The sequence below is a fragment of the Oryctolagus cuniculus genome, chromosome 3, assembly GCF_051225735.1.
Source record: "Oryctolagus cuniculus isolate XC-2025 breed Fujian yellow rabbit chromosome 3, ASM5122573v1, whole genome shotgun sequence".
Taxonomy (NCBI): domain Eukaryota; kingdom Metazoa; phylum Chordata; class Mammalia; order Lagomorpha; family Leporidae; genus Oryctolagus; species Oryctolagus cuniculus.
Genome location: NC_142869.1, coordinates 140,814,960 through 140,827,093, shown reverse-complemented (window position 1 = coordinate 140,827,093; position 12,134 = coordinate 140,814,960). Strand labels below are relative to the sequence as shown.

The 12,134-nt window shown below is 41.0% G+C and overlaps 1 protein-coding gene across 1 annotated transcript; it reads left to right on the top strand.

The window, feature by feature from the left end:
• The first annotated feature begins 725 nt into the window (after window positions 1-725).
• Window positions 726-11,825, top strand: PSMC2 (proteasome 26S subunit, ATPase 2). The gene is made up of 12 exons (XM_008258330.5): window positions 726-846; window positions 3,229-3,266; window positions 3,735-3,816; window positions 4,507-4,606; window positions 7,227-7,358; window positions 7,906-7,978; window positions 8,389-8,484; window positions 9,113-9,277; window positions 9,992-10,079; window positions 11,097-11,299; window positions 11,386-11,482; window positions 11,566-11,825. Exons 1-12 carry the CDS (start codon window positions 777-779, stop codon window positions 11,721-11,723), a joined length of 1,302 nt encoding a protein of 433 aa, XP_008256552.1. The 5' UTR covers window positions 726-776; the 3' UTR covers window positions 11,724-11,825.
• Window positions 11,826-12,134: the final 309 nt, after the last annotated feature.

The window sequence follows — 12,134 nt, the reverse complement described above, 5'->3', positions numbered from 1 at the left end:
ACAGCAGTTAAACTATTTTACATTTCCACATCCAGTACCTGAGTTCCATTTTTACCTTATGTTCACCAACACATATTTCCTGGTTTTTTTTTTTTTTTTTTTTTTTTTTGTAAATACTAGTCATCCTAAGCGGTATCAGGTGGCATCTAATTATGGTTGTGATTTGCATTTCCAGTAACAGTGATACTGAACACCTTTTCCTGTGTTTGTTGGCCATTTGTATATCTTCTTTGGGGGCAATGTCTGTTTAGGTTCTACGTTCATTTAAAAACAGCAGACTGTTGAGTTATAGGAGCTCTTTGTATATTCTAGATTTTAATTCCCTATCAGGAACGTATTTCCTTCACGCCACGTGGAGATCTCGCACTAGTAACTGTGTGTCTAATACGACAGGTCATTTACAGCGTTGACTCTTCACCTACGCAATCCTGTGAGGTGAAGACGAATCAAAGTTCAGATTGAGGTTATCCACGGCTGCTCAGCCTATGGACTTAAACTCAAGAGTCTTGTGCCAGAGTGAGGCTCGGATTTGTCGCTCGGGAAGCCCTAAGGGCCAGAGACGGAGAGAGTAGAGGCTGGGATAGCTCGCGGTCTCCTAACAACACTTGAGACGCCACGCCGGGGTCTGTCCAGGCCCTCTTCCGCCTTGGGCGCCGTGAAAAGGGGCCCCCGCGGAGCTCTACTTCCGGTAGGGGAAGGGAAGAAGGGAAGCGCCACCGGAAGCCAGGAAGGTGCTGTGTAATCTCCAAGGAGCCGAGGCACCTGGACCTCCCAAAATGCCGGATTACCTCGGGGCCGACCAGCGGAAAACCAAAGAGGATGAGAAAGACGACAAGCCCATCCGAGGTGAGTTCATGTGGGCAGGCGCCCGGGCGGGACCAGCGTTGGCCCGGGAGAGGGGCTGCCCTGCCGAATTCCCCGCTCGGTGCCCTGGCCCGCCTTGCTGCTCGGGATTAGCGCCGGGCGGCTGCCAGGTTGAGCTGCCGGCCCTCTCTGGCTTGCTCACCCCATTCCAAGGCCTACATTCATCTGCGGCTGACCAAAATTGTTGCTCGGCCTTCCAGGTCCCAGAAAGTTCCGGTGCCCGGCGGTGCTCCGTCACCTGATGCCGGTTCCTGGCCGCCCCCGGCCGCAGCTGGGGCAGCGGGAATCCCGAGACGTTGTGTCCTCCTCCTCCTTCTGTTTATTGCACTAGGTTACGGATGCTCAAGGATCAAAACTCAAGAGGCAGCAAAGATACGTTTGAGAAGTTTCCAATCTTTGGCTCCAGCCAAAAGCAGCTAATGTGGCCATTTTGTGTTGTCTTTGTATATAGACATTTTCTGCGGATTTGCAAGCAAGTCTGCTTTTGTATCCCTCGTTTGCATAAACGTAGCGTGCTGTGCAGTGACTTCTTGCTTGTCTTGAGTACTTGGTGCAATCCCTTTTCTTCCGGTCTCTCTGCTCAGAAGAGCACAAAGCCACTCGTTCTCTTCACGTCTCTGTCCTTTTCCCATTTTTTTGGTTTCAACCTGGCCGTGGAGGAAGTGCCATCAATCCCGTCCCGTGTCCCTGACCCTGTCCCTTCCTCCTCTTGTACTTTGTTTCATCAGCCACCACTTGTGTTTGTTTTCCTATGGAATTATCCCATTCGTTCCTCTAATTATGCCAGGGTCCATTTTATTTTAAAAACACACGCATTTAGGACAGTCTTTCCACTCTCCTACCCTCGCAAGCCGCAGTCCAATTTTGTTCTACGGCCTAAAGGTGGCTGGAAAGAACAGGCTTGCGTGTTAGGCTTAGGTTTGAATCTTGGTTTTGCTTCTCACTGGCTGTGTGATATTGGGCAAGTCACTTAAATTCTGTGAAGCTCCGTTTTTCTTGTGCGTAACGTGGAAGTAATTGTATTCCTTTTCTAGGCTTAGAAACCTGTAGGATTAACTAATGCATGTCTGTCCCATCACAGTGTCTCCATGGCACCTGGTATTGCTATTAAGCTCACTGTGTGCATTTCTTTATTGCTTATTTCACTTTTAAGCCCCTTGCAGTTAGGTTGCTGACCTTATAAATTGTTTAAAATGATCAGTGGTGTCTTCCTATTTAGTATTCTGAACAGCAAAGCTTGTGGGTTTTTGTTTTCCCCTTCCTCCACATGTTCAGCTGATCTTCACGGGGCTGACACTGTGGAAGCTGTTACCTCCCGTCTTTGTTTCTCTTACTGAACCTGCCTGCTTACCTTTCTTTGCCTTTTCGCTTCTTGTCATTGGGTCCTCGCGTAGCTGCGTTAAGGGTTTGTTTTTGTGGCTTCCCTCCACTCTCATGTTAGATTGTCTTCCCGCTCTATGTATAATCAATCTTTTTATCTTCAGGCTAGCACCTGACTTCTGGAGCCTGATTTGTTTCTGCTTTTATTATTATTATTGGTTTGATAAAGGGACAGAGACAGAGATCTCCTGTGTGCTGGTTCATTCCTCAGATGCCCGTAGCAGCTAGGACGGCACCAGGCCGTGGCAGCAGCTGGGAACTCCACCTGGGTCTCTCTTTGCTTTTCAAATAATGGGCGCCGTTTCGAGACCCAGCTGCTCCAATTCCAGTCCAGCTCTCTGCTATGGCCTGGGAAAGCAGTAGAAGATGGCCCAAGCCCTTGGGCCCCTGCGCCCACGTGGGAGACCCGGAAGAAGCTCCTGGCTTCAGATTGGTGCAGCTCCACTCCTGCCGTTGTGGCCAATTGGGGAGTGAACCATCGGATGGAAGATCTCTTCTCTCTCTGCCTCTTCTTCTCTCTCTGTGTAACTCTTTCAAATAAATAAATCTTAAAAAAGAAAAAATATTTTAAAAATAAAAATTTTGTATGAAAACAAATGATATACACATTCTATGTGTTCTTTTTAGTATATCTATTTCACTTAATAGTTCTTAGATAGTTTTCCATAGGTGCTGTTACTTTTAATGGTTACATTGTATTTCATTGTAATGAATATAGTTAATGTATTTAACCAAAGGTCCTTAATGGGTATGTTTTAGATATGCACTCTATATTGCATATAAAATATGCAGTCATATACAGTATATACTCTTAAAGTTCTCCTTCCCAAAATTAGATTCCTTGAGTTGAGGAAATACTTGATTGTCTGTGTATCATCATAGTTTTGCTCCAGTTTTGGCACTCATTTGAAACAATTTGAAGTGAACAGAAAAGTTGGTCTGCTCCAGTTCCTTTGTGATCTCATGTGTTACTTCCTCTTTCAGCTCTGGATGAGGGGGACATTGCCTTGCTGAAAACTTACGTAAGTACTTGCGGTGTCTACAAAGTGTAGACGTTTGATATTGTCTTTCCAAGATAGACAAGAATGTCCAGCAGTCCATATTAATCTCACTGAGAAAATGTTTTCCTAAAGTTTTCTTTCTGGAGTAGATCAGTAAGTGTTCAGCTTGTCTAAGCTTATCCATTATTTTTATAATATTTGTTATTGAAGTATGGTACTATATGAAAGCTATTTCAAATAGTTTACACAAATATTCACTGTATTTAAAATGTATGCAGTTGAATTAGATGTAAAATGTAAAGTTTTAGTGCATAGAAATAAGTCTGGTTTTGCATGATTTTAATTTGTTGTCTTATATAATGGTGGGAAGTGTTGGTTCAGGAATTGCAAGCTTTGGGAAATAATCGCCATTAAGGTTGTGACTTAAAATTTCTGTCTAGTTTAATAAGTTGTTGCTATCCTGATGTTCAACTGATCTTCATCACCTAGGGTCAGAGTACCTACTCCAGGCAGATCAAACAGGTTGAAGATGACATTCAACAGCTTCTCAAGAAAATTAATGAGCTCACTGGTATTTATTTTTTTAATTTTTATTTCCTCTTTACATGTTATATGTTCGTTGTGTCAAAAGACTTTACATACATTTTATACCTTCATGAGTTACAGATTTTAAAAATAATCTGTTAAGAAACAGTCTCATTTAATTTCTGACTGCTTTTCAGAACCAGGTTTAAAGCTTGTACAATAAAGAAACAACATGCTTCTCTAAGCGAGTAATGCTTCAGTTGGTCAAAGCCCTGTTCAGTAAAGGCCGAGTTAGAATTGTTAATTGAATACAATTTTGATCTCACATAGTATTGCTTTAAGTAAGTGGATAGTTAATTGACAGTTGGAAATTTTCTTCTTGAGAACTCTAATGTGAAGTTCTACTGTATTTGGCCCACATAAAACATAACAAATATGTCCATAGATTTAGCCTGATGATCACCTTAGGGCCAAGCTTTTCAGTGTGAGTGATTCTGCCCCTTCAGGGGACTTTCAGAAATGTCTAGAGAGGTTTTTGATCCTCCTCACTTGAGGGAGAGTGGTTCTAGTGGCATCTAGTGGCCAGAGTCAGGGATGCTACTAATTGCCTTACAGTGTGTACACAGTCCCCACAGCAAAGAATTAGCCCAGAATACCAGCAGTGCTGAGGCTGACGAAGCTGATGGCAGGGCGATGCGTTATGTTTCACTGGGTTTTGTCATCTTTCTCTGTGTAGGTATTAAAGAGTCTGACACTGGCCTGGCCCCACCAGCACTATGGGATTTGGCTGCAGATAAGCAAACGCTCCAGAGTGAACAGCCTTTGCAGGTTGCACGGTAGGCATAGCTCTCTGTGGACATTTATTTTTATCTGTATTTTCAAGCACTTTTTAATGTCTTGGGGATAACATGGAAATTTTATAAAGACTCTGTATTGCAAATTCCAGGTAAATAAAGCCATCTGCTGTGGTTCAAACTACACAGAGGCATAATTGTCAAAGACTGGAAAGATACAAAAAGATAGAGAGCAAAATATGAAAACCTTTTCTCGCCTTTGCTCTCCCTTTGTCCCTTCTTTGGACGTAGGCACCAGAGATTGGTCCTCCTAGTTCTTATTGTGTGTCTTCATGCATGTGTTAGCATGCAAAGAAACAGTGTAAGTGCTTTTGGACATAATTATGTGTTTCAGACATCTGTCATTGTCTTCAGTATAGGTGTACCTCTTTATTTCCTTTTTTTTATTTAAGTTTTGTGATAAATATAGGTTAAGCTGTTGGCAATTTGTGTTATTCACAGTGCTGTAGTGGACATTCATCTTCAGTATCTATGGGCATACATTTCTGTAGGATAGCTCACTAGCACTGGCATCATAGGGTCAGAGGCGTTTATAATTTTGAAAATCTGAAAACAAGTGACTTGACCACTTTAAGCACAAGGGGGCAAATGCCTGTTTGAGCAACAGAAGATACATGATAATCAAATTTTATACTTTTACCAATAAGGAGAAAAATATTTCATTTTAATCTGTGCTATACTGATCCCTAGTATAGCTACTTATCCTTATTAAGAATCGGTATTTCTTTGCTATTCATGTTTTGTTGGGTTGTTTCTTAGAATCATTTCATATATTGTACATATTACTCTTAACTATGCTACAAATATTTGTCCCCATTCTATTATGTGACTTCTTGATACCTTTTGTTGCACTACTTTTTAAAATTTTTAGTAGGCAAAATGTAACAATGTTTTCACCATACCTTTTGGATATTAACATTGATGAGAAAAGCCCAGTCGACTGTAGTCATTCTCCCGAATTTTATCCTAATGTTTAAAAACTGTTTTTTATTTTAATGTGATCTTCAGCACAGCTAAAGATTATTTTTCTTTGTTCCTATCTGTCTCCCCATCTCTCTTTCCATCTTTTGTTTTTCATTCATGCATGTTTTAGTTTTATCAGGGCTTTAAAGAGTTGTTACACCACTTGGGAAACCTGGGTGGGGTTCTGGTGTTCCTGGCTTTGGCCTGCCCCAGCTCTGGCTGTTGTGGGAATTTGGGAAGGGAACTAAAGGATAGAAGATTTCTGTCTCTCTTTCTCTGTCATTGCCTTTCAAATGAATGAAAATTTAATAGAAAGAAGTTGTTACAGTACCAGCTCCTCTTCACTAGAGATTCCAGTTTCACACTCAGCTGCTGATTGCAGTTTCTACTTTCATGATTGTAATGGCCATTGCTGTGTCTTAGGTAGTAGAGATTGTTCCTCCTTGATAATTTTTAGTTTTAGGTAGTATCTGTTGGCTCTTCACCGTGGAAGGTGAGGACTTTGTGGTTTGTTTCCTATGCCTTCCTTCCAAAGACATCCTGTTCCTATCTGTTTAATTTTAATTTCCTGTCCAGTTTAATTTTATGTTTATATAATTATGGCTGTGCACAAACCCTGTTACCCTGTTAGGGTTGGCACAAAGAACAAGTGGTAAACTGATTTCTTTTCTTGTACCTTTTTTTCTCTGTTGTTAACTGTCTTGTTTCTTCACTTGCCTCGTTTTCTCTGTGTATTACCAACTCAGCTCAGGTTGTTTTTTGGTTGTCTAGATTGCTGTCCCTTTGCAGATATGTCTGATCTGTTGGGTTCTCTCTTGGGTCCATCTGGAAGTTGAGGTCTGTCTATTTTCTAAACTGTGAATTGAAGAATTCTCATCTCTGTAGATAGTGCTGGCAGGGTCTGTCAGATAAAGTAGTGATAATTCTTTGTGTGTGTGTATGAGTCTTCCTGGGAGAGCATGACTGGTGATGGAAGAGGGACCTGTCACTGCAAAGCCAAGTGTTCCTCCCCGCTGCTCAGCCCCACCTGTGTGCGCGCTCCAGAGACTGTCTTCCAGTCCTCTTTTTGTTACTGTGGCTTGTGTCACAGTTTTCTAGCATGAGTCTTTTTCTTTAGTAGACAGGTAACTAAAGGAGACAAAAGCAAGCTCTGGCTTACATGGTGTTAACAATTCACTCAGAAAGCAAATACATTCAAGTTAAAAATAGCAACATTAAAAATGGATTTGAAGTACAAACTCTGAGAAGAAAAAAACCACACCGATTGCTGAATCTGATGTAAGACAAGATGACTGCTGCTTACAGGGAACATAAAAAGGAGAACAACTTAATAAATAAAGGTGGATCATTATAGGGGGATAGCTATGAACATCAAGGAATTAGGGAGCTTCTTAATGATGAAATATGCGGGTATACTTATCCAGGTGAAGGCATCTTTTGAAAATTTTGTGGCGTTGCTGAAATTCAGTGGACCCTTGGGGTTGAGCATAGAGAGGAATCTGTAACGGCGGCCCATTTCTGGAGTTCTAGTGTACACCTGCTCATCAGTATACTGCATGCCCAGGAGAGAGTCCAGTTACTTGAATTCATCATTAGTGGTTTAGGTTCCCCACTCTAATCAAGCCTTTTGCTGTGTTAGGTGTACAAAGATAATCAATGCTGATTCGGAGGACCCGAAATACATTATCAACGTGAAGCAGTTTGCCAAGTTTGTGGTGGACCTTAGTGATCAGGTGGCACCCACTGACATCGAAGAAGGAATGAGAGTTGGGTAAGATTCCTACTGACACTCAATACTCTTCTTTCATTTAAGATAGCATGTCGCATGCACGTCCTTGGCTTTGCTGTGAGGGAATGAACTGAGTGCCGCAGTATACCGAGGGACAGCCTAGTTGATTTGCACATTTTTCTTCTGCATCTACTTTTAACCCCTGACCAGCTTCTCCTTATCCCGCCCCTACTGTTGTTTTTGATGAGTGGCTTTCAACTATCATAATCAAAGTAAGTGCAGAATTTGAGTTTACCAGTCCATTTACGGTAAAAACGGTATAGGTAGAGGAAGTACTTGATTTAATAAGGTGATGATGTATAGAATATGTGAGAATTCACTTAGTAAATTAAAAAAAAATCTCCCTCCCCTTGGTTCAAGATTTTTGTGTAGGCTGCTGACTTAGTGTCATAATATTCTCCTGGTTTCCGTTTGTATTAGTTTGGGGGACTTTGTGTCTTTCTCTTATTTAAAATATGATTTTGAAGACTAACCATAAAAATACTTTGAAAGCCTATAGACAGTAATGTGTGTTTTTTAACCTCCTTAGTGTGGACAGAAATAAGTATCAAATTCACATCCCACTGCCTCCTAAGATTGATCCAACCGTTACCATGATGCAGGTAAGAAGCTATGGGAGGGAATGAGATTGATCTTTTCATCTAATTATATCAATCTCCAAAAATGTTTTGAGGTTTTCCGTTTATAAACCGCTAATAAGTGGGTTTGTATCAGAGTTGCCAAAACTTTTTGAACAATTTTTCAGAAGAAAATTTTACTAGTTTGTCTCCCACTTATTAGCAAGCATCCTAACAAGTAATGTGCCAAGTAGTTTTAGACATTGATAAATGTATTTTTTAATTTATTTTTTTTTAAGTCTTATTTGAAAGAGTGACAGAGATGGGGAAAGGATTTTTTGTTGTTGTTGTTGTTGTTTTTGTTTTTTTTCCATTGCGGGGCATTGAGTCTACCGTACTGGGCTTTGACCAGCATTTAAAAGCCTGTGACTGAATATCGTACATTGTTATCTCAGGTGGAGGAAAAACCTGACGTCACATACAGTGACGTTGGTGGTTGCAAGGAACAGATTGAGAAGTTGCGAGAAGTGGTTGAAACCCCACTACTGCATGTAAGTAGCCGAGGGTTGGATTTCAATTTCTTTGTGTGAAGGTGGAACCGTCTGTTGTGTATTTAGCACTGGAATTGCTTGTGCATTAGATAGCTTTCACGTTTGATGTCCCCCTTGATGAAAACCTTGGATGGAAAGTGGAGGTGTGGAGAGTTGCTAAGTTTCAGAAAAGAACAAGCAAAGAGGATTGAGTGGTCAAGCATTTTTCAAAAAGGAAGAACTACTTAGAGTGACAAGGGCAGTTGAGGTGTGGCCTTTAGCAATATGCTAAATGTGTACAGACTTTTATAGAAGAAACCAGGTATTCTGATAACATCAAGGTGAAATGAGCTTAAATTGAATGAAGTTAAATTTGGGACAATAACAGACAACTAGGCTATTGAAGACCAGGTAATACTCTCCAACTTGAAACACTGATTTTTCAAAATTAGGAAATTGTTAAGATTGGGTTAGTAGAAACACTTCTAAAAGTTGTTCAGCCTTGCCTGTTGAACTGGTTTAGTTTAGATCTTATGTCTTAGAATTAAGTTATTTTGATCGTGGCCTTAATGACTCTGGTTAAATATTTTGATATAGAAGTCGTCTTGTCAAAGAAGTGACAGGTGTAAAAGTTGTATCTCTTTCACAGCCAGAGAGGTTCGTGAACCTTGGCATTGAGCCGCCCAAGGGTGTGCTGCTCTTCGGTCCACCGGGTACAGGCAAGACGCTCTGTGCGCGGGCAGTTGCTAATCGGACTGATGCTTGCTTCATTCGAGTTATTGGATCTGAACTCGTGCAGAAGTACGTCGGTGAGGTAAATTTACCAAAAGCAAAGAATCTATAGCCTGTGAATGATTGGTAAAGTAGCACTGAAGTTAAAATGACAGTCCCACGTTGAAGGATAAAGACCTTCGACTTCTTGACTAATTGTTAATAATTTGGAAGCCCAGAGCTACCAACCTTCCTTTTTTGGTCATTTGGAAATAGACAGCCACTTAAAATTGTATCCACTTAAAGGATGGCATTTTCTTCAGATCTAATCTGGGAGGTAAATACTCTGGAGATCCCTGGGGAATGCATCCGGAAATGTGTGTTCGCTGCAGACACACTGTTTCCTGGTCTCATGAGAGAGAACATAGATTATGTGTCTGTGTGCCTATTCGGGGATTAATGATTAGCATACTTACAGGAAGAACTAGACAGGGAGCTGCAGGAGTTAAGATGAACATTCATTCTCTGCTAATAACAGATCAAAACCAGTGATTCAGAATTCCCAGGGATAGATCAGATGAGTTGATTTCCTCAAGTTGTACAGATTAGAATGCTGCCTTTATTTTATTTAAAAGCATTAATTTGACCTCTTGATCTCATTATAAATTAGAATCATGAAAATTGTTTTCAGGCTAAGATTTGCTGGACTAGGTAGAATATTGTTAGGAGTAAATATTGAAAAAGTTTGAAGCATCACTACTGTATTTTAAAAGATTTTAAAGTCAACTCTGAATTAACAGATACTTTATCTCATTAGGGGGCTCGGATGGTTCGTGAGCTCTTTGAAATGGCCAGGACAAAAAAAGCCTGTCTTATCTTCTTTGATGAAATCGATGCCATTGGAGGTATGAATAAGATTTTCGAGAACTGCTTGAGGACTGGGTTTAGTGAGGGCTCTGCAGTGATTATGTATTAGTTTTTCTGATACCTGAATCTTGCGCAAAATTTTAATTGCAGTCCAGTAGAAAACAAACATATAGTATTGCCTTCTTTAGGGGGAGAGAGAGGGAAAGAGACTGGCCGGGTGTTGCCGAGGTTGGAAATGATGCAGTTAATGCTGTCAAAGGCCATACTTTGGCTCCAGTCTAATGATAGCATGTTGTGACTCTGCAGTCATTTTCATAGCATCATTCAAGTAAGTCTCCTGCTGTCTGGGGGCTCCGAAGCTACAGCTTCCCAAATGCAGTGTGTATAAGACAGTCTAGTCGGGCACATGCAGGAAGAAAATACTAGAATTTCTTTGTATTTTTAATTTCAAAATTGTTTTTGGTATCTTAGTGTATACCAATACAACAGTGTGCATTTATCAATTTAAAAATACACTTGGAGGGTTTTGTTTTTCTCTTTTGGTTGAAATGAAAGGGAGACTAACATGTGCATAGAGTTTTCAAGTACATCCAGGTCAGCCTGATAGCAAGCTGATAAGGTTCTACAGTGTTAGGGCTTTAGCCATATTTTAAAGGACAGCTTTGGGAAATTTAGAATAGTCTGATAATTTCCTACATAAAAATCAAACATCATTATAGTGCAAAAATTTGCATGTTACTCTGTTGGCTTGTTAAGGTATGGACTGTATTAAACAATAGAGATGTTCTTAGTTGAGTTGGAAAAAAAACAAATTCCTTAGAGAAAACTGAAAAAAAAAAAAAAAAACACTTAAATCTATGATGAATCTTTTAGAAAGCAAAGGAGGCTTCACTGTTTTTGTAAAGCAGGCAGTTCGTCACAGGATTTGTTTGGAAATGAACTGTGCACTTGTGCTGCAGAGCGTGATCTGAACTGAGGACTATGGCAATGTGAAGTTCCACATACCGTTACTCCAGGTGGGCGCCAAGAGCTTGTCTTTGCTTTTGTCTCCTCAGGGGCTCGGTTTGATGATGGTGCTGGAGGCGACAATGAAGTGCAGAGAACAATGCTGGAACTGATCAATCAGCTGGATGGCTTCGATCCTCGAGGCAATATCAAAGTGCTGATGGCCACTAACAGACCGGATACTTTGGATCCAGCCCTGATGAGGCCAGGGAGGTTGGACAGAAAGATTGAATTTAGCTTACCTGATCTCGAGGTGAGAAGTTAGAAAAGAGCTGCCTCAAAGTTGTCTTCCCATGTTGTTTTCTGTTGTTAACCATTTGTCACTTCTGTGACTTTTAGGGGCGGACTCACATCTTTAAGATCCATGCTCGTTCGATGAGTGTTGAAAGAGATATCCGATTCGAATTGCTAGCACGACTTTGTCCAAATAGCACCGGTGAGTGCAAAGGTGTTGCTTTACTTGCTGGTCTGCCAGTTGAGGCTGCTTTAAATTAAGCTTATTCTCGTTTGGTTTGAAAGGTGCCGAGATCAGAAGTGTCTGCACAGAAGCTGGCATGTTTGCGATCAGAGCGAGGCGGAAAATTGCTACGGAGAAGGACTTCTTGGAAGCTGTAAATAAGGTCATTAAGTCTTATGCCAAGTTCAGTGCTACTCCTCGCTACATGACATACAACTGAGCCCCTACGGCTTTCAAATGAAAACACTTCTTTCAGTTGGAATCCTAACCTTTTATAGACTTAATAACCACCTCACAAAAAATAAATGGCTTCAAAATTGAATGCTTTTTTTCCAGATGTCCTTTCTGTAGTATAATGAAAGGTGCCAGTATCAAATGTAGTTGGGCGATAAAGCTTATTGCACCATGTGCTGCCTGCTTTTTGGCCCATTATCGTTAAGAGGATTCACATGTACAGTTGTGTTAGACGGTTCACAGGCCCAGTGCTGGATGCAGTGCACACTCCATCTCAGTGTGTTCTCCCACCTGCCCAGTGACCACAGTTCCTCAGATCTGGATGGATGCACACTTTCCTACCTGATTTACTTAGCGCAGCAGAGCTAGCATTCAAGTCTGTTTGTCACTTCCATTA

Bases quoted from the DNA above. Each gene is read 5' to 3' on its own strand.
- PSMC2 (XM_008258330.5), top strand. From the start codon at position 777: ATGCCGGATTACCTCGGGGCCGACCAGCGGAAAACCAAAGAGGATGAG. The intron at 3,817-4,506 runs GTATTTATTTTT...TTCTCTGTGTAG, and splicing joins GAAAATTAATGAGCTCACTG to GTATTAAAGAGTCTGACACT. The intron at 9,278-9,991 runs GTAAATTTACCA...TTATCTCATTAG, and splicing joins TGCAGAAGTACGTCGGTGAG to GGGGCTCGGATGGTTCGTGA.